Source organism: Bos mutus, chromosome 4 (genome assembly GCF_027580195.1).
Source record: "Bos mutus isolate GX-2022 chromosome 4, NWIPB_WYAK_1.1, whole genome shotgun sequence".
NCBI lineage: Eukaryota > Metazoa > Chordata > Mammalia > Artiodactyla > Bovidae > Bos > Bos mutus.
In genome coordinates, this window is record NC_091620.1 from 52,402,698 (window position 1) to 52,427,090 (window position 24,393).

Here is a 24,393-nt window from a genome sequence, read left to right on the forward strand (position 1 = left end):
GTTTTTCCCTTTCGGTAAAGATGCACCCTCATCCAAATGCTGATCAGAGGACCTGGTAGAAAAGCAGCCTGAGGCTCTGTCTGGCCCATTCTGCCCTGCAAACTGCCATCCTGCAGTAGGGCCATGAGCCTTGTTAAGTTGCTTCAGTCATGTCCGACGCTGTGCGACCCTATAGACAGCAGTATGGCAAGAAAGTGCAATTCTGCAAACAGCCAGCCTCTGGCTGAGATTTCTCAGGCTCAACTGAGTGAGCAACAGTGCCAGGGAGGGGGAAAGACAGAAATACATTTGGGTTCTACTCTACTGTTGAGTGCCATAGCCAGAAACTGAACATCTCTGACTTGTGTAATAAAATCCCTAAGTCAGTCATTTCGGATACCTACCTCCTTGGCGGGAGGTGGGAGGGTGCAAAGGAAGGAAACAACACAGAAAAGGGCATTAAATACTGTATAAGAGAAAAGGGTCACATAGGGCCAAAAGGAAAATAGCTGGAGATGTAATAGTCGCCTCTCCCTTAAAACTTTCATGCCCTGTTTTGGGTCTGAGTTTTATAAAAGGTCACCTAAAGTGTTGCAAGGCAATTTTAGCAATGTGATCCCACAAATGCTCTGGTCTCTCAAAAATAACCCTGCTGTCTTCTCTGAAACTCAGCGTTTGAGAACTGTGACTCCCAGTTTTAAAGTTCTAGCATAAGAAAATGGGTTACTACTCTCTGACATAAACCTCTTTGTTTTTTCCTCTTTCAAAAACTGTGCACAAAAACAAAACACCAACAGCTACATGTGGAAATGTGGGAAATGCTCAACACAAACTAGAAGGTCTTTGTAACAGGGAGTGTCTTTTGCATCTACATCTAAGCAAACAGCATTGGTGAGCCAAGATTGTTGACATCAACCTCAATAAAACAGGTGGGGAAACAAAGTGGGAAGGACAGCGGTGTTAATGTTGCACAATCAGTGAACCCCCAGGAGCATCAGATTATTTATGTGCTTCCAAACAAGGTGGTTTTGGTCCATTTTGGAGACCCCACAGTCCTTCAGTTTGGGATGAACACTATTGTGGATGAAGGAGATGAATTGTAGGACAGGCAGCAGTCCTCTGGCCTTTTTGGGTCTCTTGAATTGAGTGGCCATCTGTTCCTGGAGAACAATTGGAGCAGCAGCTGGGCATGTTGTGCCATCAAAGGCCCAGGACACAGCAGGTTTGGAGGTCACCAGGAGTTTTAGGAGTCAGCCAGGTCAGCCCTTGATACCTGATGCTTTGATAGATTTCAATAAAGCCAGGATTATTCCACTTTAAAATGAGCATGTCGGCTGGAAAGATGGCAGGGTCCCACCCTGGTCTCTCTCATTTCTTTTGCTGTCATGGGAATGAGTTTGCAGTTTAGTCATATCTTTTTGTTGTCTTTCTCCTCTTTCAGGACTGAAAACAAGCAAAGAATATAACAAACACTGACAGGCAGTTCTTAGGTAAAGCAACAGAGATTGGGCTGTGTGGGGATATGTTCAGAGTTCATAGGATCTAGCAGGCTGGGCTTAGGAGTGTTGATAAAACAAGCTACCCCTTGGGTTGTGGTTGCTGAGTTGCTAAGTCATGTCTGATTCTTTGGGACCCTACAAACCGTAGCACGCCAGGCTTCCCTGTCCTTCACTACCTCCCAGAGTTTGCTCAAACTCATGCCTGTTGAGTCAGTGATGCCACCCAACCATCTCATCCTCTGTTGTCCCTTTCTCTTGCCCTCTATCTCTCCCAGCATCAGGTCTTTTCCAGTGAGTCAACTCTTCGTGTCAGGTGGCCAAAGAACTGAAGCTTCAGCTTCAGTGTCAGTCCGTTCAGTGAATATTTAGGGTTGAGTTCCTTTAGGATTGACTGGTTTGATCTGGTTTTATCATTCAGCAATTTGGGCTTTTTAACTCAGTATTTGTAGTGTTTTCACTTGCAATCAGAAATGCGAACCAGATGTAGGACGCCAGAGAAAGACCACACTGAGAAGTTCTTAGCCCCTTGATCATCTGTCCTCTCTTAAGCATTCTCTCTCTCTCTCTCTCTCACACACACACACACACACACACACACACGGGTGTGTATTTTAAATACTGAAATAATAAGTAGTAAGCATACATTGAAACCAGTATCCAGCCATTAAAAATATGTATGTGACCCAGAGAGAGTGAAAACAAAGGAAAAAACAGATTTCTTACCAACCTTCGGGGCTGAATGAATGACTGCAGCATTTTGCTGGGTGTCTTTGTATCTAGGCTGACTTTAATATTTTGTAACTTTAGGGAAATAACGTGCAGTCCAGACTCATTACTCAACCCCGGAACCTCAGACATATGCGTGGGAAGTACACTGATGGCCAAAGCAAAAAAATAAGAGCAACTTTTTAAAATTAGAAGTCATTTGGATGGAAGGCAAGAAAAATAGAAAGACTGCAAAAAAAAATGGGTTTATTTTGTGAAACGAAACTTTCATGAGAACTAGTGTTGGCCTCATGCTAGTCACTGGAGGTATACTGGGTGGCACAACTCAGGGGAGGGCCCCATTTTAAAAGCTGGTAATAAATCCTCTAGGAACAGAGAGGAGGAAAGGAGCCCCAAGTCAGTCGTGAGCAGTTTCCATTACTGATGGGCTGCAATGGTCAGGGATTTCCACGGGAAGAAAGTCAGGAGACCTGATCGTATTCCCCACTTCCATTAGGATCTTGGTTTTTGCATCTGTAAAATGAGAATAATAATGCCTGCTCTGCCTTCCTCATGTAATAGAGACGTTACTGAACCAAACTTCCATTCACCCTCAAGCAGTAAAGCCCATCTACTGACCCCAGGTTGTGATGAAGGAAAGTGCAGCATGTGTTGTAAGGCACCAGACAGATTCCAGTGCAGCTAATTCTCGAAAGGGTTCCAGGGAGGCATTTTTAAAGGCAAGGGGAGGGAGGGGAGTCACAGGGTATGTGATCAGCTTATGCAGAGTCCTCTGATTTGTTGACGGTGAGGTAACAGGGCAGTGTCATATGGGTTAGTAAGATCAGTCCTTACCCTCTAGCCAGTGTGGGGACTACATGCTTATGGCATCATGTAGTGAACCGCTTTCATTCGGGGGCTTCAGTATCTGCAAAATGACTCAGGAATGTGTGTTAGATACTACTACTGATGTACTTGTAGGAGGAACTGAAGATTCTATGACTGCCATATGGCTGATTTATCGTTTAAATTGTTACTAGTGCTCCTGGCCCAACTGCTATTTTTGTTTTTACATGTTCACATCATTAATTCCTCAGCCAGGGTTTTGTGGCTCAGGGGACACCTTGAAGACTAGAGTTTTTCTACAACCAAGAGGCAGGCAGAGGACATGGATGGCAGGGTGTCTGTCTCAGGCCCCTAGGGGTCTGCTTGATTACAGAGATACCATATAATATAATGTAGACCACAAATATACAATGTTACTTTTAATATTCTGGTCCTGAATTTGGTTGTGACCCTTAGGACCTGGCCCTGGGGCAGAGTCCCCTGTTTCTAGTACCCCTTCTTGTGATACCAGAAATCTGATAGCTTGGTCAGAAGGAAATCCCAAAGGGCATGGCCCCTGGGTGTTATGTTAGAGACTCACAAGAGTGAATTGACTGGACGACTGGGTTTTGATGATGATAAACCTCTACAGTGGTACTTTGACTTCAAGACATTTTATAGTTGTGAACATTCATTTAGCAAAATTTATCAAGCACCTACTTTGTGCCAGGTTTGAGGTATGACACTGGGGTCACTGCTTGTGACCCAAGCACACACAGTATCTGATCTCATAAAGCTAGAAGTCTTGGTGGGGGCGGGGGGTGGGAATGGTCATAGGTAATAATTTAAAAATCATACTGCTCATTCATGGTTATATATTCTTAAGGTGGCCAGAAGAAAGGGTGGGAGGAGAGGCTGGAAGGGTGGCACCACACAGGCTCATAAAGGCCATGGTATGGATTTTTGCCTTTGAGAGTCTGGAGTTCTAAGTGGCATGATAGGAGGTTGGGGTGGGGTGGGCATGAATAGAAACATTTTCACATTCTGTGTTTGAAAAGATATTGATTCCTATGGCAGGGGTGGTTTTCAATAGCACGTAATCCATTCATACTTCCATCTTCTCTAATAATCCCTCTGAAGTGAAGTGCTTCAGATTAGTGCAGTGGTTTCCAATGGTAGGAGTACATTAGAATTCCCAGGGGGTAGTTTTTAAAGGTCCAGGCCCATCCCCAGAAATTTGGATATCATTGGTCTGAGTGAAGCTTGAACATGGCTTGTTTGTTCATTTGTGTTCCCCAGGTGATTCTAACGATCAGGTAAGGTTGAGACCCACAGGTACAGAGAAAAGCATGAAACAGGGATCCTCAAAGTGTGGTCCCTGGACCAGCAATATCAGCGTCACCTGGGAGCCTGTCAGGGATGCAGATTCTTCGGCCTGATCTCACATTGACTGAGCCAGAAAGCCTGGGGCCCAGCAGTCTGTATTTGAACCAGACCTCCGTGGGTCCTGAGATCCCAGAAGTGTAAGAAGTGCTCATTGTCAAAGGTTCCAGGCAAGAGAAACTGGAGTTTGGATCTGGTTCTAGATCTAGTTGTGGAATAGCTCTCTTATTGGGGAGGGGGCACAAATCATTAAGCTTCCCTGACCCTCAGTCTCTCCAGCTGCAAAAAGAGCAGGTGGGATTAGATGAGCTCAAAGGTTACTTGTGATGTTAAGAATGTATCTTTTGTGCACACTAAAGCTAATAAATTTGAGGTCTTTATAATGTACTTTTTAAAATTTGTATTTTTATATAATGGAACCAGAACACAATCACTGTGGGAAGCTCAAAATATACAGGAAAGAATAAAGATGAAAATAAATGTCAATTAAAATTTCTCTACTTAGAGAGAACTGTTGCCTTATCACCAATAGTTGGTATATTGAAGATATTTTGGTGTGTTTTTTGGTATTTTCTGCATGATTGAAGTCATACTACATTAGGTTTATGAGCCTACTTCTCATCTAACATTATATTAGGTGAGAATATCCCTTCTTCACTGAAAGTTATTTTAATCATCTTTGTTAATATCTACCTAATATTCTATTGCATGTTTATACCGTAATGTATTTAACCTTACCCCATCTTCAATGTTTAAGCCTTCTCTCATTTCTTGTTATTATTATGATACGTGTCTATCTATTAATTCTTTGTTTGAAGACCTCCTTAAGAGAATCCTAGAAATAGAATCATTGGATCAATGTACATGAGGCATTTGATACACTGACAGTGTTTTCCCCAGCAATGGGCCACTTATTACAAACAGAAGCATTCTGTTAGTGAGCTGTCCCCATGATATCCTCGCCAGCATCAGTAATACTGATCTTCATTTCATATATTGCCATGAGGCAGCAGATGCCCGCATCTACAGGGTAGTGTCTGTAACAGGGGTATAGCTCAGGCTTTCAGCCCCTTCGGGGGACTCAGACCCGAGATGGAAGTGAGTGGGGCCCCAGGAGGAGTAGGACTGGGATTGGAATAGGTGGGGAGAGACTGTCTTGGGACTGATGATCACATTTTCAAAAAGCCCTCCTTAAAATGTACCATAGAAATTTACTCAGTGCCTATGGAAGAACTACAGATTGACGTAAATCAACTTTTCTAGAAATTGGTACTAAAAAGGCAGAATGTTGTGGTCCCCAGAGGCCAAGATGCAGGTCTGCCTGAAGCCAGGTGGAGAAGGGACCTTTGATTACATGAGCTTCTGGGATCCCCACGTTTTTAAGATGCTCGATTACTAAAGCCCGAGCAGAGGGAAAGGCTTCCTGTTTCTCCCACCGTCCCTGAGCGTGTTCCATGCACATGCACCCCAGTGCGCCTCGTTCCCCTTGTCTTCCTGCCCAGTGCCCCGTTCTTCTTCCTTGTCTTCATCTGACAGACTTCCACTGCCTTCTGGCTACCTGATGCCTCCTTGGGTGCAAGATCCTCATCACGGAGACAAAGAGCAGTGAGAGGCCATACACAGAAAATAGAATCCCAGCCCTTATTTATAAAAAAGGAAAAGGGAAGTGGTGAGCTTATTTCACCGTTTATTTATAGCCCCACCTACTAACAGAAGTATCTTAAGTCGTGTCTGCTTCGGCAGAGGCCCCAGTGAGAACAAAAGTCTCCGCAGTGAAACCAAACCAGGCCACACCAGTCCTGGGAGTTGTTAACAAGTTAACTATGGGGAAGAGTAATTCTTGCATTTTAGCCTCTGAATATTTCAAAATGTGAACAATATTTGGATGAGAGGCAGTTTTAGAGGGTGGTTAAAAGCATAGATTTAGTGTTACACCCAGAAGAACTGGCACAGGTATTCAAACAAAAAACCTGTTCAAGAATATTCTTAGCAGCAGTAGTCACAGTAGCCAAAAGGTGAAAACAGCCCACATGCACATCCCCTGGAGAATGGACAAATAATATGTGGACCATCCATAGTAATCCATACAATGGATTACTATTGAGCAATAAAAAGTAAGAAGTCAGACACAAAAGGCCAGAGATTGCATATTTCATTTATATAAAGTATTCAGAATAGGCAGATCCATAGAGAAAGCAGATTAGTGGTTGCCAGAGGCTGGAGGGAGAAGGGAATGGTGAGTGACTGCTTAATTGGGTAAAAGGTTTCATTTTGAATGATGGAAATGTTCTGGAACTAGAGAGCGGTAATGCTTGCAGGACATTGTGAATGTATGTAATGCCACTGGATTGCTGAACTATACTTTTAAATTGTTAAAATGATAGATTTGCTGTTATGCTGATTTTATCTCAATAAAAAATAAACTGATTTTGGGGAACAAAAAACAACCAAAAAATAGACCTAGGCATTGTGCCTGGGTTCTAATCTCAGCTTTACCACTTATCAACTGTGTGACCTTGAGCAAATCACTTAAATGCTCAGTTCCCATTTTCTCATCTGTAAAGTGGAGGTAATTATAACAGTACCTACCTCAGAGGGTTATAAAGCTTAAGCCAATTTATACAAAGTGCTTAGAAGGGCTCAGGGGGCTCAGTGGTAAAGAATCTGCCTGCCAATGCAGGAGATGTGGCTTCAACCCCTGGGTCGGGAAGATCCCCTGGAGAAACAAAATGCAATCCTTTCTTTTCTGGAGAATCCCATGGACAGAGAAGCCTGGAAGGCTACAGTCCATGGGATTACGAAGAGTCGGACATGACTGAGCAACTGAGCATGCACGCATGCAAAGTGCTTAGCATATTAAATACCTGACACAGAGAAAGTATGCTGTAAATGTTTGTTATTAATCTAACCCCTGTATTCTCAACTGGGGGCAGTTTTTTCTCAGAGGAGGAATGTGGCAGTCTGGAGAGATTTGTGATATCACAGTTGTGGGGTGCGACTGGCATCTAGTGGGTAGCGCCAGGGATGCTGCTAAGCATTGTACAATGCACAGGACAGCCCCGACAACAAAGAATTATCCAACCCCAAATTTCAGTGATTCCCAGGTTGACAATAGGGACTGAACCCCCGTCCCCTGCATTGGAAGTGCAGCATCTTGACCACCAGGGAAGCCGGACAATCCCTGATTTAAACAGAGATTGTAGGCACATGCACTTTCTCTTATGTATATATAAATGAAAATAGGTCAGATAGAAATTTCTGTCAGAAAAAGACGGCCAGCCTGTCTCTGTGTATTAGAGAACATGTGTTAGACTTTGTAGGGATATAGAAGAGACCCAGCCATGGTCCTGGAGGAGCTTGGATAAGAACTCTGTGCAGCGGGGCTGTTTAAGAGGCAAGTTTTTACCAAGTGACTTTTGTAAGCATTTTCCTTTAATATGAGGGTGACCTGGGGTCATCCACACTTCTCAGAATAATGTTTGCTCAAATGCCAACCTTAACGGTTCCCTATAAAGATGCATCTTAAGTGGACAGTGTCTGTTTACATGCCTGAAGGTATCTTGTGTTTGGGTAAATTCTATTGAACAAATATCTGAAAAAGAAATCCCGGTCACAAATAGAAATAAAAAGTACTTGTTAAGAGTAAAAGCACAGACATGAGAAAAATGTTAAAGCTTGTATTCAACCATTCACACACCAAAGGGTAAAGGAGACCCCTTTTGCCCACTTTCCATTTAAAGAGTTATTTTATTCAGATTCTAAAGCCATGTCGCCATATGATTAATCTAATTCGGATCACAGAATATGTGCTCACACAGAATGACTTGCTGTCAAAAGCTCTGTCTTGATTTGCTAGCTGGGAAGTTTAGAGAAGGGACCCTTATTCTTCCTCTCTGGCTTTTTGCCTTTAGGCTAAGGACTAGAAGACTGTTAAAGGCATGCCAGACCTTCACTCAATCTCTGTGTGTGCCAGATGTCCTCTAGGATTGGGCAACAGGAAGGAGGGCTAAGGAATCTGGTGGAGACCATCAGGAGGGCAGACCCCTGTGGGTTTACACCCTTGGAAGCTAAAGCATGGTGATGGATGGGGCAAGAGACCCACTCCATGCAGCCACTTTTGCACACCTTCCTCCATTATTCTGGTTTCCTACATGTATAGGTGCTTTCTGACAACTTATTTAATGCCTGCTAAAAGAGTCTCTTGAGAGTCCCTTGGACTGCAAGGAGATCCAACCAGTCCATTCTGAAGGAGATCAGCTCTGGGATTTCTTTGGAAGGAATGATGCTAAAGCTGAAACTCCTATACTTTGGCCACTTCATGCGAAGAGTTGACTCATTGGAAAAGACTCTGATGCTGGGAGGGATTGGGGGCAGGAGGAAAAGGGGATGACAGAGGATGAGATGGCTGGATGGCATCACCGACTCAATGGACGTGAGTCTGAGTGAACTCCGGGAGTTGGTGATGGACAGGGAGGCCTGGTGTGCTGTGATTCATGGGGTCGCAAAGAGTCGGACACGACTGAGTGACTCAACCAAACTGAACTGAAAGGAATCTTATTAGACACTCTTGTAGGAGGAAAAAAAGTGAACCAGACATAAAATGTATCACAGTGGATTCTCAATATGGAAGACTATAAGACCTGTTATAAGTCACTCTAAGAGAGAAAGTGATTAAGTGCAATAAGAAAAATGTGAGAAAAATACTATGGATTCTAAAGCAGTGTTTGCCTCCAATGGGGAGTTTGGAGAAGTCTTTTTGGAGAGGGAGGTATTTGAGGTAGAATGTGAAGGTTGGTGGATACGTAGACATGGAAATGGTGCTAGAAAATGCTAAAAGACAGAGCAAGCTACCAAGGTGGCAAGTTGAGTATGTCAGAGAAGAAATTTTGTAGGATTTGTGGTGGTGAGTATAGGAAAATAGATAAGATGGATAGGTTGAGATGAGCTCATGTAAAACCCACAATATAAGGATTCAGTCAAGCCAGGGGGAATCACTGACATTTCTGAGCAAAGGTGGAGTGGACTAAGAAGACTGTTGGGTAGCTGTGTGTAAGGTAGACTGGAGAGAGATCTAGGCTCTGAGTTATTGTGGGACAAGAATGGTAAGGAGGGCGCAGACTTGACCAATATTTCAGGTAAAGCATTTGGCAAGACTCAGTGGATGACGCAGCACTGCACTGCCTACTTAGGTGCTAGGGTATGGGCTGCAGAACACAGAACACCCAGAACAGGTGCTGGGTGCAGATGTTTTGGGTTCTAGTCCTGGCTCTGCTGCCTAAACTAGTTACATGTCCTTGAAATATCTCTTAATCTCCTCATCCACAAAATGTATATTTTGCATATACATGAGCTGCAGATTAACTGAGTCAGTGCACTTAACACATTGTGAATCTTGTCTGGCTTAACAAGTTAATGTGTCCAAAAGCCCAATATAAAAATTGATTGTTATTATTATCAGAAGTTAAAAGGAGGTGAAATGAGAGGCAGGACATCTGAACCAAGTTGGAATTTAATTGCCAGGAATAAAGAATTACACAAGGAAAAGATTGGTGTTTTGTTACTCTCCCCGCGGCTCCTTGGAAGGGCTGGAATGTGGGGCCACGTAGAGGATGGGATGAAATTCACGGACAGTCCCATCTGCATCATGGTCCAGCCATCCACGTTCTTGCTTTCCAGTTCCAAAAGCATTGATTTTATTGTCTGGCATTAGCTGCATTAAACTTTGCCAACAGATTAGGAGTACTCATTAAGAGATAATGATTTCCTCACTTCTATTAATGCAGAGACCTGGAACTAGAAAACCAGGGTCCCGAGAGAGACCATCAAACAGATGATGCTTTTACGAGCCAGGAGGGCATTAGCTTGGATACTAAAAGAATTAACATTGAAAATGTTTTATTTAAAAGAAAAAAAAGTATGATGTTTTAGTTAAGGAATACTGCCTTCTTTGTATGGGAGGGGTTGTTTGTGGTGGGTGGGGGAGTCCATGGGGGTATTCTGAGGCAAGACATCCTCTCTCTTATTTTAAACTTGTAACTGTAGATCCCAGAGCTGAAACGCTATATACAGTTCTTGTATGCCCCATTCAGTGGTCAGACTGTTCTAATTTAATGTAAGCATAAGAATAAAAATAAAGCTTTCAAGTGCTGGGACAGATTTTTTTTTTTTTTTTTAAGAGACGCAGGCTTTATCCCCTATATGATTAAACAGTCATTAGGGTTTAAAGGTTTAATCTGCTGGAATTCAGCCCAGAATGGGGTTCAGAGCCCCAGAATAATTGGATACAGCCTCAGGCTTTGAAGATCAGAGTTGGTTGGTTGGGTGTGTGTGTGTGTGTGTGTGTGAAATATGCTAGCAAGTATTTGAGGTCTCTCCTTTGCAATGCGCTGTGGCAGGAGGAATAAAGCTGCCAGCCCCTGCCTCCTCCATTGATTCCTCAGGGGCTGACTGGATACAGCTTCTGGGGGGTGCTGCGCTCATGAATGTGTGCTATTGTTCCAGGCACACGTTGGCCTTAAGAAATAACGCAGAACAAAACAGGCCTGTCCTTATTCAGATGCAGAGCCCTCTCCATCACTCAAACAGGCCCTTCCAGGTCACATGCCCCAGGCCTCTGCAGACAGAACGCAGCTGCCTCGAATCTGCTGCCTAACATTAGCCGCAGTTCAAAAAATCTGATGGCGCTGCACTGCCCAGGCTCCGCAGAGGAAACCAGAAAGATCTGGGGTCCGGTCACTATGTTCTCCGAGGAACTGTGGCTGGAGAATGAGAAGAAGTGTGCTGTGGTTCGGAAGCCTAAGCCAGGCAGAAAACGCCAGGAGCTGCTGGCCGTGGCCTTGGGGGTGAAGGTGGGAATCAAAGGCGCCTTTCTCTGGCCCCCTCTCAAACTCTTTGCCTGTCCACAGATCTCCTCCCTGGTCCGAAGGGCCGCCCTCACACACAACGACAACCACTTCAACTATGAGAAGACACACAACTTTAAGGTAAGCGAACCTCTGCATCCTTTCTTCTGTTATAAAAGGGCAGGTGGAGAGCTCCAGGCCATGGTTTCTGTCTGGGCTTTGGTAAAGTCACGAGACGGCAGATTTTCTGCTTTCCACATTGAGTTACTTGCTCTGAATCAAATCAAACGGGAGGTTTCAGAAAGCAGTTTGCTTGATGCTAATGCTCAGAAGCACCTCTATGTATGTTAACTGAGTTCTAATGAATTTGGCCCATTTCCTCTCCACATTCCCATGTCCAGTGAAAGAAAAACAGAGCATGCCCAATCTTTGGCATTTAGAGGTCATCTGGTGAATATCAAGCGGTACTTTTCCACTCGGAGTAGCAGTAAAGAATATTGTTATCTGTGAGCAAGTGGAAACAGTTGCCCGTTTCACATTTTGTGTTTAGTCTTTTGTTTTCAGGGATGCTAACTCTTTGGGTTTATGTGTAGACAGCTGTGAAAGCAAATGATGACGGGAGATACCATCCAGTAGCTTTTGTTTGTGCTCGAGGTGCAGGGGGCGCCCTGGCAGCCTTGCCAAGCTCCTTCTGGTCCCAGCCTTGGTCTTGCTCACCAGACCAAACAAAAAGATAGGAAGAGCTGGCGGGGGGTTAAGTGGATTTTCCCATGTGTATTTATAAACTGGAAATACCACTATCTTCATTTCAGACTAGCACTTGGAGAAACGGCCTGCCGTCAGAAAATTATGGCCTGTTTCCTTTGCCCTGATGTGTTTTCCAAGAAGGGCTGGGAGGAGGTTCTGATGCCAAATTGCCTGGTTTAAGATGCCCCTGAGTGCAGGAGAGACAGGACAGAGTTAGAGGTTTTACACCAGCACAGGGGCTGACTGTGTGGAAGTTGGAGAGAATGGAGATGAAGGATCTAGGAAGAAGACACAGGAGCAGCTAAATGTAAATTGTATTCTTTATTTAAAATTCTTTTTCCTTTAGGGTCAGTAGCCCAAGAAACTTTTGGAACTGGGGAACCATTTGTCAGAAGTGACCAGGAAAACCTAGTTCATTCTGTTGCTTTTCTATCCTTCATACAGACAGATGTGTGTCTATTAAATATACATTTGTGTTCGTTTGGTCTGTTTGCCCTGCTTCTGTTTTTAGAAAGCAAGGAGCTCAGACATTTGCATGCTATAATTGAACTGAGGCATGGAGTTATCCAGCCCTCCGTATTTAGCATAAGAGTGAAGAATTGCGTTAGATAGGTCCTTATCCATGCCAAGACTCTTGTTATTTCTCCCACCATTGAGTAGTGACAATTATAATTTGGGGCATCACTGAATAGTGACAGGTCTAATTTATGTTTTTTTCTTTTTCTGCTTTCCTATCTTTACCCTAATTAATTTTTTTTTAATTTTAAGAAAGTATTTTTCTGACTTCTGGCAGAAATTCCTGATCCTTTGCCTCCTGTATTTGTACTACCATGAATGGGAGGATGGATCTTGAACTTGCCTTTTTTTTTTCCTCCCTCTTGAAAATTCTGATTCTTTTGGCTCTAAGATCCAGCTGGACTTTTGCCCTATTGCAATGTATGTTTGCGTGGAATAGCTTTCCTCTATAGATACTGTGTCTGAGTTTGTGTGAAGAACACACAAGTGTATTTAGTTGATTGGTACTTCATAATTAATTTCAGTCTTTTTTTCATCTTAGATCTCTGCATGGGACATAAAAACATTTAAACCAAAAGGATAGTTGAACCTTATCTTCTCAAGTATTTCTGTTGCTAACATGATCTATGTTAATTATTACTGAAAAACACTAACAGCTTTTTAAATGTTTGTTTAAAAAGTCTGTATCTATTGACGATATCTTTTCTAACTTACTGCTATTGAGAGAAAAGAAAGCAGAGAACAGATGAGTTGTCAGAGGGGAATGCAAGCCAGACAGGACCGTTTCTCTTCCGTGTTTTAAATAGACATCTTTGAGACATAGCAGACCCTTGAGTGCTGTGTCAGTTGATTGTGGCTTTCAATGGTACTGCTCGTGCCACTGTCCTTAAGAGTGAGAGGCTGGGGCAGGAGGGGGTGGCTCCCTCTGTCACTCCTGGCCCCTTTTATCCTCATTCAGCCCTCTCCTCACCCCCCACCCCTACCCACAACCAACTTTAAGTGGGAACTCTGCATGGTCTTTAGAAGAACATTCTAAAAGCAGGTCCCTGCTATAAATAGAGCAGTAAGGTTTTAGTAACATGACCTAACCAAAGAAAGAAAGTCTTATCAAAGGCCCCTGACATCTGCCTGGAATCTGTTTTATATCTTAATTTTGCAGTGAGTTTTTATTTATATTCATTTCTAGTAGGCTTTGTTCTGAAACTGTCTTGATTTGTAAGTTGGGTTATTATTTGAGGATATTATGTGTCTGGCATAAAGTAAATGTTTAAAAAGAACAAGTAATCACATTCTCATCCTTATCAACAAATAAGCTTTGCTAGGCCCTGTCTGCACTCTCATCGAGAGGCCTCCTACCAAAGACTTGAATCTGCCAGCAGATCTTGATGCCTCACTTCAGAGCAAGATTTTTTTTGCCCCCATCAGGACTATTCCCTGAATGAAAAGCCCTTTCCTCACTCTCCCCAGGAGCTTCATCACAAGCAATGAATAGATAACCTATAATGAAAAAAATCACTTTGCCATACACCTGAAACTAAGACATCTTTGTAAATCAACTGTACTTCAAATTTTAAAAAACAATGCCATAATTGCAATTTTTTTGTATTTTGGCCTTGCTATGTAGCATCTTAGTTCCCCCATCAGGGATTGAACCCATCCCCCCTGCATTGGCAGCATGGAGTCTTCACCACTGTACCACCAGGGAAGTCTCAATAATAACAATTTTTAAAAACAGCAATGGCTAGAAACTCCTGACTTGGTTGAGGTCGGAACCCCTCCCACTCCCTTCTTTGAGAAGGCTCCCATCAGTGCTCCTGAGGGCATATCTACTGCCCTTGTTTTCCAAACAAAGCGTGTCTGGGAAAAACTGAAAATCTGCTCTGGAAACAAAAGCTTTTGGAAGCTAATTAAGTTGCTCCTCATTTCATGCAATAATTACATACTTTACAACATGTATATAAATATGCTTGTTGCTGGTTTAAATGTCAAATTCTCGGGATTACTTATACATATTAGAAACTAAGAGTATTTGTTGGAGGAATGATGAAATTAATAGGCTTCTCTCTACAATGAAAGCTGTCTGATAAACAGAGAAAGCATTCTGTTATTTAACATGTTTTATGTCTGCATCCCTGTTTATCTACTGGACTGAAAGAGGCACTCTCTAGTAGGTAGAATAGCTCTGTTTTAGAGGGTCTGGCCTAAGAACACCTTGTGGCTGAGCTCTGAAACCTTCAAGAACCCCTCAACTCCATCAGTCTGGATAACTGTCTTTCCTTCCCCACCTAATGCAATGATGAGGTAGCTGTGGTCAGCTTGGTGCCACTGGTCACAATATGCTTTTTGGCAAGTAGCTTAATTCTCTGAGCTTCAGTTTCCTCATCTGTAAAATGGGAGTGCCGTAAGGTATAAGATGCCTGAAACAGGGCACTCAAAGCTGGTGCCCTGGGACAACCCTGAGGGATGGGATGGGAAGGGAACTGGGAAGGGTATTCAGGATGGGGACACGTGTACACCCATGGCTGATTCATGTCAATGTATGGCAAAAAGCATCACAATATTGTAAAGTAATTAGCCTCCAATTAAAATAAATAAATAAATAAAAAAGAATACTTGTAAATCACTGAAGGTCATTGGTACCCAGTAAGCTTGCCTTCTATTATTATTTTATTGTTCATCTTTTTGTGTCTCTCATCTTCCTTGCATTTTGGTGTGTAGTTAGCTCTGTATTTCTTATTTTCTACTTTCACTTCTTCTTGTCCCTCTTACTTTTTTTTTTTTTACCATCTCTTTCTTCTTCCCTGGTCAACAAGATATAATTAAAAACTGAAAGAGCAGTGCAAAGACATGAATCAGAACTTCGGAGTCAGAAATGAGCCAGGGGTGAACAGGGTGCAGGAAAGAGAGGATTCAGGAGACAGAAGTGCTTGCTGTACATCTGGAGAGTCAGCTGGGGTGGGTTGGATGATCACAGACTGCCAATCCATGGTCCCTTTTTCCACTCAGCTGGCTCGTGCTCTCAGCCTCCCAAGGCTGCATGTGTGTGCACATCACTCACTCCTTCTGAAAGCTCTCTCTACCTAGGCCACTTGAGGGACATGTTTTCTCCCTATATGGAATATGGAGGGAGAGCAGAAGTCCAAAAAGTTCTAAACATTGGAGAGCAGACCACCCCACCCCAACCTCACCTGGTTGCCCACCCCTCCCCCAGTCCTGCCCGTCCATCTGCCCTTCATTCCCTTCTGTCCCCTGTCCATCCCTTTCCTAGCCCTCTGCCAACTTTACTTTCATCCCTATCACTGAACACTAGCTGACATAGTACACACGTATTGATGTGTTTTCCCCTTATCAGAGAGAAACCCCTTCCTGGGTGGGGGCAAAGGGGTGGAGACAGATTTTGTCTGTTTTACTTTCTGTAGAAACCCCAGTGTCTTGATCAGGGCCTGGCCCAGAGTGGGCTGTCAGTGAATATGTGGAGAGCACGTGTAGCAGGCATCTCCCCACCCTGTTCGCTTAAGCGTGCACTTTCCTTCCTCACTTCCTGCCCCAGAGTTTGCTTTCACTTAGGGCTCATGTTAGTTGTGTTCCAGTCCTTTCAGGTGGTGGGCAGCAGTCGATGCCAGGGTCACCACCTGTGCCGGGGAGCCAGAGGCCGGATCCAGGCATGTCAGGCCAGCTCCTCATGTGGTCAGAGGACCTGGCCGTGCCACCTACCCAGGATCTTGCACACGTGCCCAGGTTTATTCTTGCTGTCCCAGCTTCCTGTGTGGTGCCTCTCAAAAGTGGCCTTGTCTGGATTTAAGTTAAACAGTTGCCCGCCTTACCCTTTTCTGTCCCCACAGACGAGGCTGCAGGCTGCACCAGCAGCATCCTATGCCCATGGTACACTGTGCGTATATGCGTGCTCAAGCAGCACACACTTTCTAAACACACCTCCCACTCCTAAGACCCTGGGCGCCAGGACGAGGTCAGGAGGCTGAGAGTGTGTCCTGGTGCCACGGCTGGGACACCCGTCTAGTATGTGGCAGCATCACCGCCTCCCTGTTTGGGTTTTGTGGCTCCTTGATGGTTTCTCTCTCTGTCCTCAGTTTCCACATTTTCATCAGTGGAGTGATCATTTGCTTTGGAACTAGTCACTTATGCTTTCCGTATGCAAGCCCCACTTTTCCTCATCCTTGCTGACTCCATAAAATGTGCCAGCCCTCTCGCCCCAGTATTTTGCCTGCACTGTGTTCTCTTGGGTGTGCGGCGGCCCATCGACCGTCCTGGTCCCGCTTCTGTTGGATTTTGCACCTGCACTTTGTCACAGGTAGACAGTGGCTTCAGAAACAGTTGTGAGTTTTGTTTCTTTTGTTTTATAATCAGAAAAGGCTGTTTTGGCAGAAACAAGTCTGGAAGGAACAATTCAAAGGGAAGGCAAGCTTCATCACCTTGAATGTAAAACAAGGAACTCAACATGAGACTTAATAAATAGGCTTGGAAATACTAGACTTTATGAAGAAAATATGGCTTCTCCAAGAGAGCTATGAAGCTACATCATTTTAACCTACTTCCTAGGGCTTCCCTGATAGCTCAGTTGGTAAAGAATTCGCCTGCAATGTAGGAGACCCTGGTTCAATTCCTGGGTTGGGAAGATCCCCTGGAGAAGGGAAAGGCTACCTGCTCCAGTATTCTGGCCTGGAGAATTCCATGGACTGTGTAGTCCATGGGGTCACAAAGAGTCGACATGACTGAGCAACTTTTACTTTCAATATATTTCCTACAATTGTCTGGCCGTTATAATTTTTCGAACCCCTGGATACCATCTTAAGTGAAATAGGCAAGTCTCACAGAGCCCCCAGGGACTGTTTAGAACTAGGCAAGGAGGAAGGAGGAACTAGGGGTATACCTGGGCTCAGTGTCTCTGCCCCCTCCTTCCCTCTCTTCCTTCCTTTCTCTCCTTCTCCCTTCCCATCCCTTCATTGCTTTCTACTCTGGATATCAGCTTCATTATTCTCTCCCTGCACAAAAACATCTTAGTCTATATGGTCTGCACAGTATGGCTGATGATAACTCTCTGGTTTATGTATTACAAAGACCAACCACAAAATCCCAATTCTAAATTTCCATAGAGAAAGAATCAGACTCGCCTGACTTGGACCAAGTGTCTGCTTTGCTCAGGTAACTTTGGCCATGGAGGTCAAACCCCCCACCCCCATGTAAATACATGAATGGGGCTATAGGATGTCTGGAGGATGGGTGGTATCCAGGTTATATGTGAAAGAAAGGAATCCTTCCAGGTAGAGGCCTGGAGACGTCAGCCGTAATCCTTTCCTCCTTGTTTTGAAGAATTCCACTTCAAGTTTCATAACAAAGTCCAACTCTTTCCATTGGGTTCTGCTTGAAGGAAGTCATGAAGCTGTCCTGAGCCTCGATGTTATTATTTAATATTATTATCTGACAGCCTAGGTGCTCTGCAGCACGTTAGCCTTGTCACCTATACTTTTGGTTCCATCTTTTGTGAAGTATACCCATTGCTGTTGTGCCATTTTGGAGCTAATAATAGGACTAGCCTTCAGCGAACCTGCAAAGTAAATGAGGTTTGTGTCTGGCAAACTCTCCACCCTTTACCCCTGGATGAGTTCTTGCCTGCCTCCTGTTGTTCCTGTCTGCCGAGTCACTTCATGGAACCACCCTGTTAAGACCTACCAGCCTTAGTTTCTAGATCTTAGCTTCTGCTTCCCCAGTTCATCGCCAGGCTTTGCATTCTACAAATAGGCTACACATTATGATTCATTTGCAATAGCACCTGTCAAACCAACCTGGTAGGTTGCATGGAAACCGTTTCTTCTGTGAGTCACCAAGATTTACTGTTACTTACAGGTAGTAGATGCTTGGTTTTAAAAGGGCTTGTTCTTGAAAATGACAGCTTATTTAATCTAGTAATCTGTTTTTATTTTTTTATTTTTAAGTATATATTTTATTTTGAAGTCTTTATTGAATTTTTGTTACAATATTACTTCTGATTTATGTTTTTGATTTTTGGCTATGAGGCATGTGGTATTGAACCTGCACCCCTTGCATTGGAAGGTGAAGTCTTAACCGCTGGACCACCAGGAAAGCGCCAGTAGTCATGTTTTAAATAGTCCTGTTGAGACCAGCAGCATAATGCCTTTTCCCAGTGGAATTTCATTCATGGGATTTTGACCAAGTTGAGGAAAAAGTTTTTGGACAAGGTTCTCACATAGGTGAGTGCTCTCTCTGACTGGCAGAGTCTCACTTAAACCTTATCTTATACCTCCTTGACATGATTTTATGTAAATATTGGGATACTATCATTGTAAATCCTTTATAAACCAGCAGAGCCTGCTGCAAAGAAAATAGTCTTTGACAGCAAACCCAACAGAGACTCCTTGCTTAGGCCCCACACCAGGGAAGCGGCTTGGCCAAGATGTTCTACTATTTTAAATTATTTATTAACAAGTCTGGCCCATATAAAATGCTTGGTTGTTATTAATTTTACATTGAGTTTGTTTTATGGCAAGAATGTATCATTCAAAGAGACTATTCTAAATGACTAAATGTTCTAAGAAGAGGTGACTATTTAGACACTTTTTTTTTAATTCAGCAAATACAGACTGAAGGCCAAGTATGTGCCAGGCACTGCCAGGTATCAGAAAGATGGTGGTGATGTAAGAATGTGAGCTCTTTCTTTGCTAGGTGGTTCTCAAACAAGGCAGTGGTGCTCCCAGGGGACATCTGGCAGTGTCTGGAGACATTTCTCATTCTTATGACTGGAGTCTAGCAGAAGCCAGAGATGCTGCTAAACATCCTACAAGGGCCAGGACAGTCCCCACCACAAAGGGTTATTGGCCCCAATGTCAGCAGTGCCAAGACTGAAAAAAACTTGCAATCGACAATGGGGGACCTGGTAGGCTTTGAGCAGAAAAGTGTCAAAGGATGTGGGTGCAGATGTCTTCATCAACCCGAGAGGAAGTCAGCAGGCACAAGGATATCTCACCATATCAATGGGGAGACTCCCCAAAAGCTTTGTGGCAACAATCAATGTTTTAGAATTGAAAATCCTGTTTTAAATGTATTAGAACAGCTGCTGAATGGGTGCATCTGGGGGCTCAGTGGTGGAGAAACCCAGCTGTCGCCCTGCCTCTGCTCAGCTAGCCTTGCAGGAAAACCCAGAGTCTTCGGTCACAGCCCCAGTGATTCCCCTTGGCTATTTTCCTGCATCTGAAAAGGTTCACTTCAAGGCCAGTATTTCATCTGATAGTGCAAGAGGGAAAAGTCCAAAGTTTCACCTAATTTTTCATACAAGTTCAGTGTCACATGATGATGGGAAATGCAGTCAATTATAGGAAAAACCCTCGGCTGAGAGTGGGAGGCAAGTACTGCTGACCATCTGGGTGACCATGGACAAGCTGCCTGTCCTCCAGCCCCAGGGACTCTGGGGCAAAAGCTCAACTAGAAGAGCCCCAGGTCCACAGACTTGTAGCCGGAAGTGACTTTAGTCTCCCAGCCCCCTCTTCTGTGCATATAATGCAGTTAAGAAAAAACTGCCTTTGATCCATGAGTCCTTTTCAAATAAAAGTGTAAGAATAAAGTTATAAGTAAGAAAAATGACAAACTGAGGTGACATGGTTTTAGTCTGTACCCACAACTCTCTATTAGGGTTCTTTTGTCCCCAAGAGCATATGTGGCACTATCTGGAGACATCTGTGGTTGGTCCCACTGAGGGGTTGCTACTGGCATCTGTTAGGTAAAGGCCAGGGATGCTGTTGACCACCTGACAGTACATGAAGACTTACCAGCCCCAAATGTCAGTAGAGCCAAGGTTGAGAGACCCTGATGTATACTGATAAGGAAAAGCAAAATTTCTCAACCGTAGCACATCATGCATAGCCCTTTCTGTTTCTTACGGTCTAGATCTGGGCTGAGCTGGTTATACACTTGGGCGGTGTCTACACTGACCCATCAAAACAGACTTGTTATAAAATCACCAGGGAATCCTGTTTTCCAGATTCAGCAGATATGAGGCAAATAACATCCTGCTCATTGAGAAAGAGCCAAGTTGGGGGATACTCACTAAACGCCTGAGATTTTTCTTGACGACTCTCCTTGCTCTTGTTTTTACTGGGTGGTTATTCCTGGGCTATTTGTCAAACAGACCTTATCTCCTATAATATCATCTTTTTCTGTTTGGTGTGGTTTTTGAATTCCAGGCAGACCAGGCCTAGTATAATAGTCTTGGACAGACATTCTTCCTGTCTGGGGTATTTTCTTCCTGTCTAGGGTATTTTAGTTACTGCCCTAAAGTTTGCAAAATATTCTTTTTTTTTCTGAAAAGATATTCTTGAAAATCAATATCATTCAGAGAATGGAAAAAGCTGATCACTGACTTTTCAAGATATGGGACGTTTCAATGGGAGAATAAAAATCATAGTTCAATCCCAAATTAGAGGAGTCCAGAGCGCGTACTCTCAGCATTTACGTATAGCCTACTGTCTAGAGATTGTTCTTGTGAACCCAAAAGAAAACTGAACAATCTATCTGCCATGAAAATAAACAGCCCATCACAAAGAGGAAATTAGGCAGTGGGCCTAAAATAATGTTTAACTAACTTTACATTCCCTTCTGTCGCCATTTTGCCGATTTCTGGGGAATGTGTATTTGTGGGGACAATAAATAGAGCTATTTGCCATTCAGAAGTGCCTGCCTGCATTTGTTTGGCTGAAGAAATGGGACAGAAGGCAGTGGGGATACATCATTGATGGGAAAGGATGTTGTTGAATAATTATTTTTTAAACATGGCAAAAATTTTAGAAAATCTATGATTAGCGTGTCCTGGACTTCCTGAAGCATTCAGTCAACTAGTTTCCATCTTGTCAATGGACTGTAAACACTATATAATAGCTACTCTCCCAATTCCTAAATATTGCATTTTTATTTTTACCCTAAGGTGTGTAGTTATTTCCTATGTGATTCCTTCAACTGCGGGAGGTGTTCCAGATAGGAATTTTTCACTCCCTTTTTTTTTCTTGCATGACCTACAAGAAAAGAATGCCTTTAAAAAGTCAAACTCACCTTCATCGGCCTTTAGTTGTGCTGTTCCCTCTTCTTGGAATGTTCTCCCCAAGAAGAACATCTGCCTCCCCAGTCAACATCATCAGTGTCCCATCAGCCCAGTCTCATGAATCCATTCCATTCTCCAAAATCCAATTCAAATATCATTTTCCCCAGCCTTTTCAGGAAGAATTTATTACTCTCGCACAGTGTACTACCACAAGATACTTATTTATGTTGCCTGATTATTCTTGTAGGTGAAATCCTTGGGTGCAGGAAGGTCTCTGTTCCTCTGATCTATTTTTACTTTGTATTTCTGAGAACTAGTACAGTACCAGGTTCAAAGTAGGCAATCAGCAGTTAAGTATCAAATAAATGAGTGAATAATGAGTGGGTGAATAGGTGGATGAACTAGGAAATAGTTCCTCTCTCTGACATCCTTCCCCTACTAATGTATAATGCCATTTCTGAGAAATACCAAGTCTCCATATATGTGTAATTTGGTTTCTGTCATTTCCTCTCTGTTCCACTGGTTTGTTTATACTGCATGATGCTGCATGGTCCTTTACTTTTTTTAACTATAGACGTCTCAAAATATAGTTGAATATATTTTCTTACATTCTTTTACTTATACAAAATTATGATGGCTATTTCTCTCTGTTCTATTCTTCCATGTGGGTTGTAGGGTCATCTTGTCAATTTGGGGGAAAGCATTATGAAGACTTTGTTGAAACTTAATTGGATTTAAAGCTTCATTTGGAAAATAATTGATATATTTATAGTATTGAGCATTGTCATACATGAATATAGAATATCTCCTTACTTATGTTATTAATTATAATTATTTTAGATTATTCCTGATGCTGTGAATGGAGTCCTTTAATTTTTATGATTTAACAAAATGAGTAACTGCTGATATGTACTGATTTCTTGTTATTGCTCTTATATTAAGTAAACTTGATAGCTTTGTTCTTTCTTCCAATTACATATGGTGTATTTCTTTGTCTTGTTTTAGTACGCTGGCTAAAATTCAGCAGGATAATGCCCAAGAGAAGCTTTTACAGCATACAGCCTTATCTTTCTGCTGACTGTTAAGGAAATTATTCTGATGTTTTATCTTTCAATATGATGTTTGTCATGTGCATATCATAGACATCTTAAATCAACCATTTTTAGAAGTTCCCTCTTTTCCTAGTATGCCAAGTGCTATTACTATGAACAGGTATTGAATTTTGTTAACTGTTGATATTCTAATTTTTAAAATGATTTTTTGTTTTCTCTCTCTTGTTATTCTTCTGAATTCTAATAATACGTCAACTACCTTAAATCTCTGAAATAAGCCTTCCCTTGGTCATGACATTTAAACATAATGCTACATTCAGTAGGATTTTTAAAGGATTTTTACATTTATGTTCATAATTGAATAGCTGTATAATTTTACTTTTATGTGTCATTCTTGTATGGTTTTTGAATCAAGATTAGCTTCATTAAGTGAACTGTGGAACTTTTTTTCTTTTCTTCTGTAATAGTCTATATTGGCTAGAAATTGTTTTTTTAAAAGTTGGTTAAATCTAACAAGATTATTTGGAATCAATGGCTTAGATTTAATTATTTAATAGGTATAAGTGAATTTAGGTTTTTTATATTATTTTGAGTCATTTTTGATAATTTATATTCTCTAATAAATTATCCACTTCACATAACTTTTAATTTTGTGGGTAGAAAGTTCTCAAGGTTTTGTTTTACATCATTACAGCATCGGCAATTATGTCCTCCCCTTTATTGTTTGTGCCTTTTATCTTGATCAACTCCCTAAGGTTTGGCTATTTTGTAAAACTTTTAAAAAATCGCCTTTTAGTTTTTTTAATCCTTTTGAAAATTTTTCGTTCTATTTCATTATATTCTACTGTAACCTGTTTTGTTTCTTTGTTTTACTGTTTGAATCTTCCATGCCATTTTTTTCAACCTGCTTTTAAGTCCTCTGAAATTAGTCATCTTGTTATTGTTTTTATGGAGAGGCTTGATTATATTGGCCCATGTTTCCCAGTTTTCTTGCTTACTGTGGCTTCTTGAATCCTGTCCTTTCCCACTAGGTTCAATGTGCTTCTTACAGAATAATATAATCCCTGGGTATATCTTTGAGTGAGGATCTGTGAGTGAAAACTCTTGGCATTTGTCTGAAAATATCTTTATTTCACCCTTGCTTTTGAATGGTAATTGGCTGTGTATAGAAGTTAGGTTGACAATACTTTTCTCTGAGGACTTTGATGAAATGACTCTGTAATTTACTTTTCTCTTTTTACTGAGGAGAATTCTGTTTTCATCCCAATTACTGTCCTTTCACAGGTAACCTGTTTTTGAGGATTTTGCTTATCTGTTTAGTGTTCTGCACTTCCACTCTCATCTGTATAGGTCTAAATTATTTTTTATTCATCAGCTTTGAGACTCAGGTTTTTTAACCTGAAGATTCTGTGTCTCTTAGGAATTCTGGAATGATCTCAACTGTTTCTCTTTTTGAATGTTGCTTATATAAATGCCCTTAATTCCATCATCTCTCAGCTTTTCAGGATCATCACTCTTTTGCTTCTTTCCTTTCTGCATCTCCAATCTCTTCTACCTATCATATCAATCTCACTGACAAATTAATATATCCAAATGTCTCCCAAAGTCAAGTGGGCCTTAGGAAGCATCACTATGAACAAAGCTAATGGAGATGATGGGATACCAGTTGAGCTATTTCAAATCCTAAAAGATGATGCTGTGAAAGTGCTGCACTCAATATGTTAGCAAATTTGGAAAACTCAGCAGTGGCCAACAGGACTGGAAAAGGTCAGTTTTCATTC

The 24,393-nt window shown here is 42.3% G+C and overlaps 1 protein-coding gene across 1 annotated transcript in view; it reads left to right on the plus strand.

Annotated features, from left to right (window-relative positions):
• Positions 1-24,393, plus strand: part of CHN2 (chimerin 2) — a 340,978-nt gene that overhangs the window by 287,205 nt on the left and 29,380 nt on the right. The window contains exon 7 of the mRNA XM_070369480.1: positions 11,297-11,374. Within this exon, the coding sequence (XP_070225581.1) occupies positions 11,297-11,374 (78 nt within the window). The remainder of the gene's footprint in view (positions 1-11,296; positions 11,375-24,393) is intronic.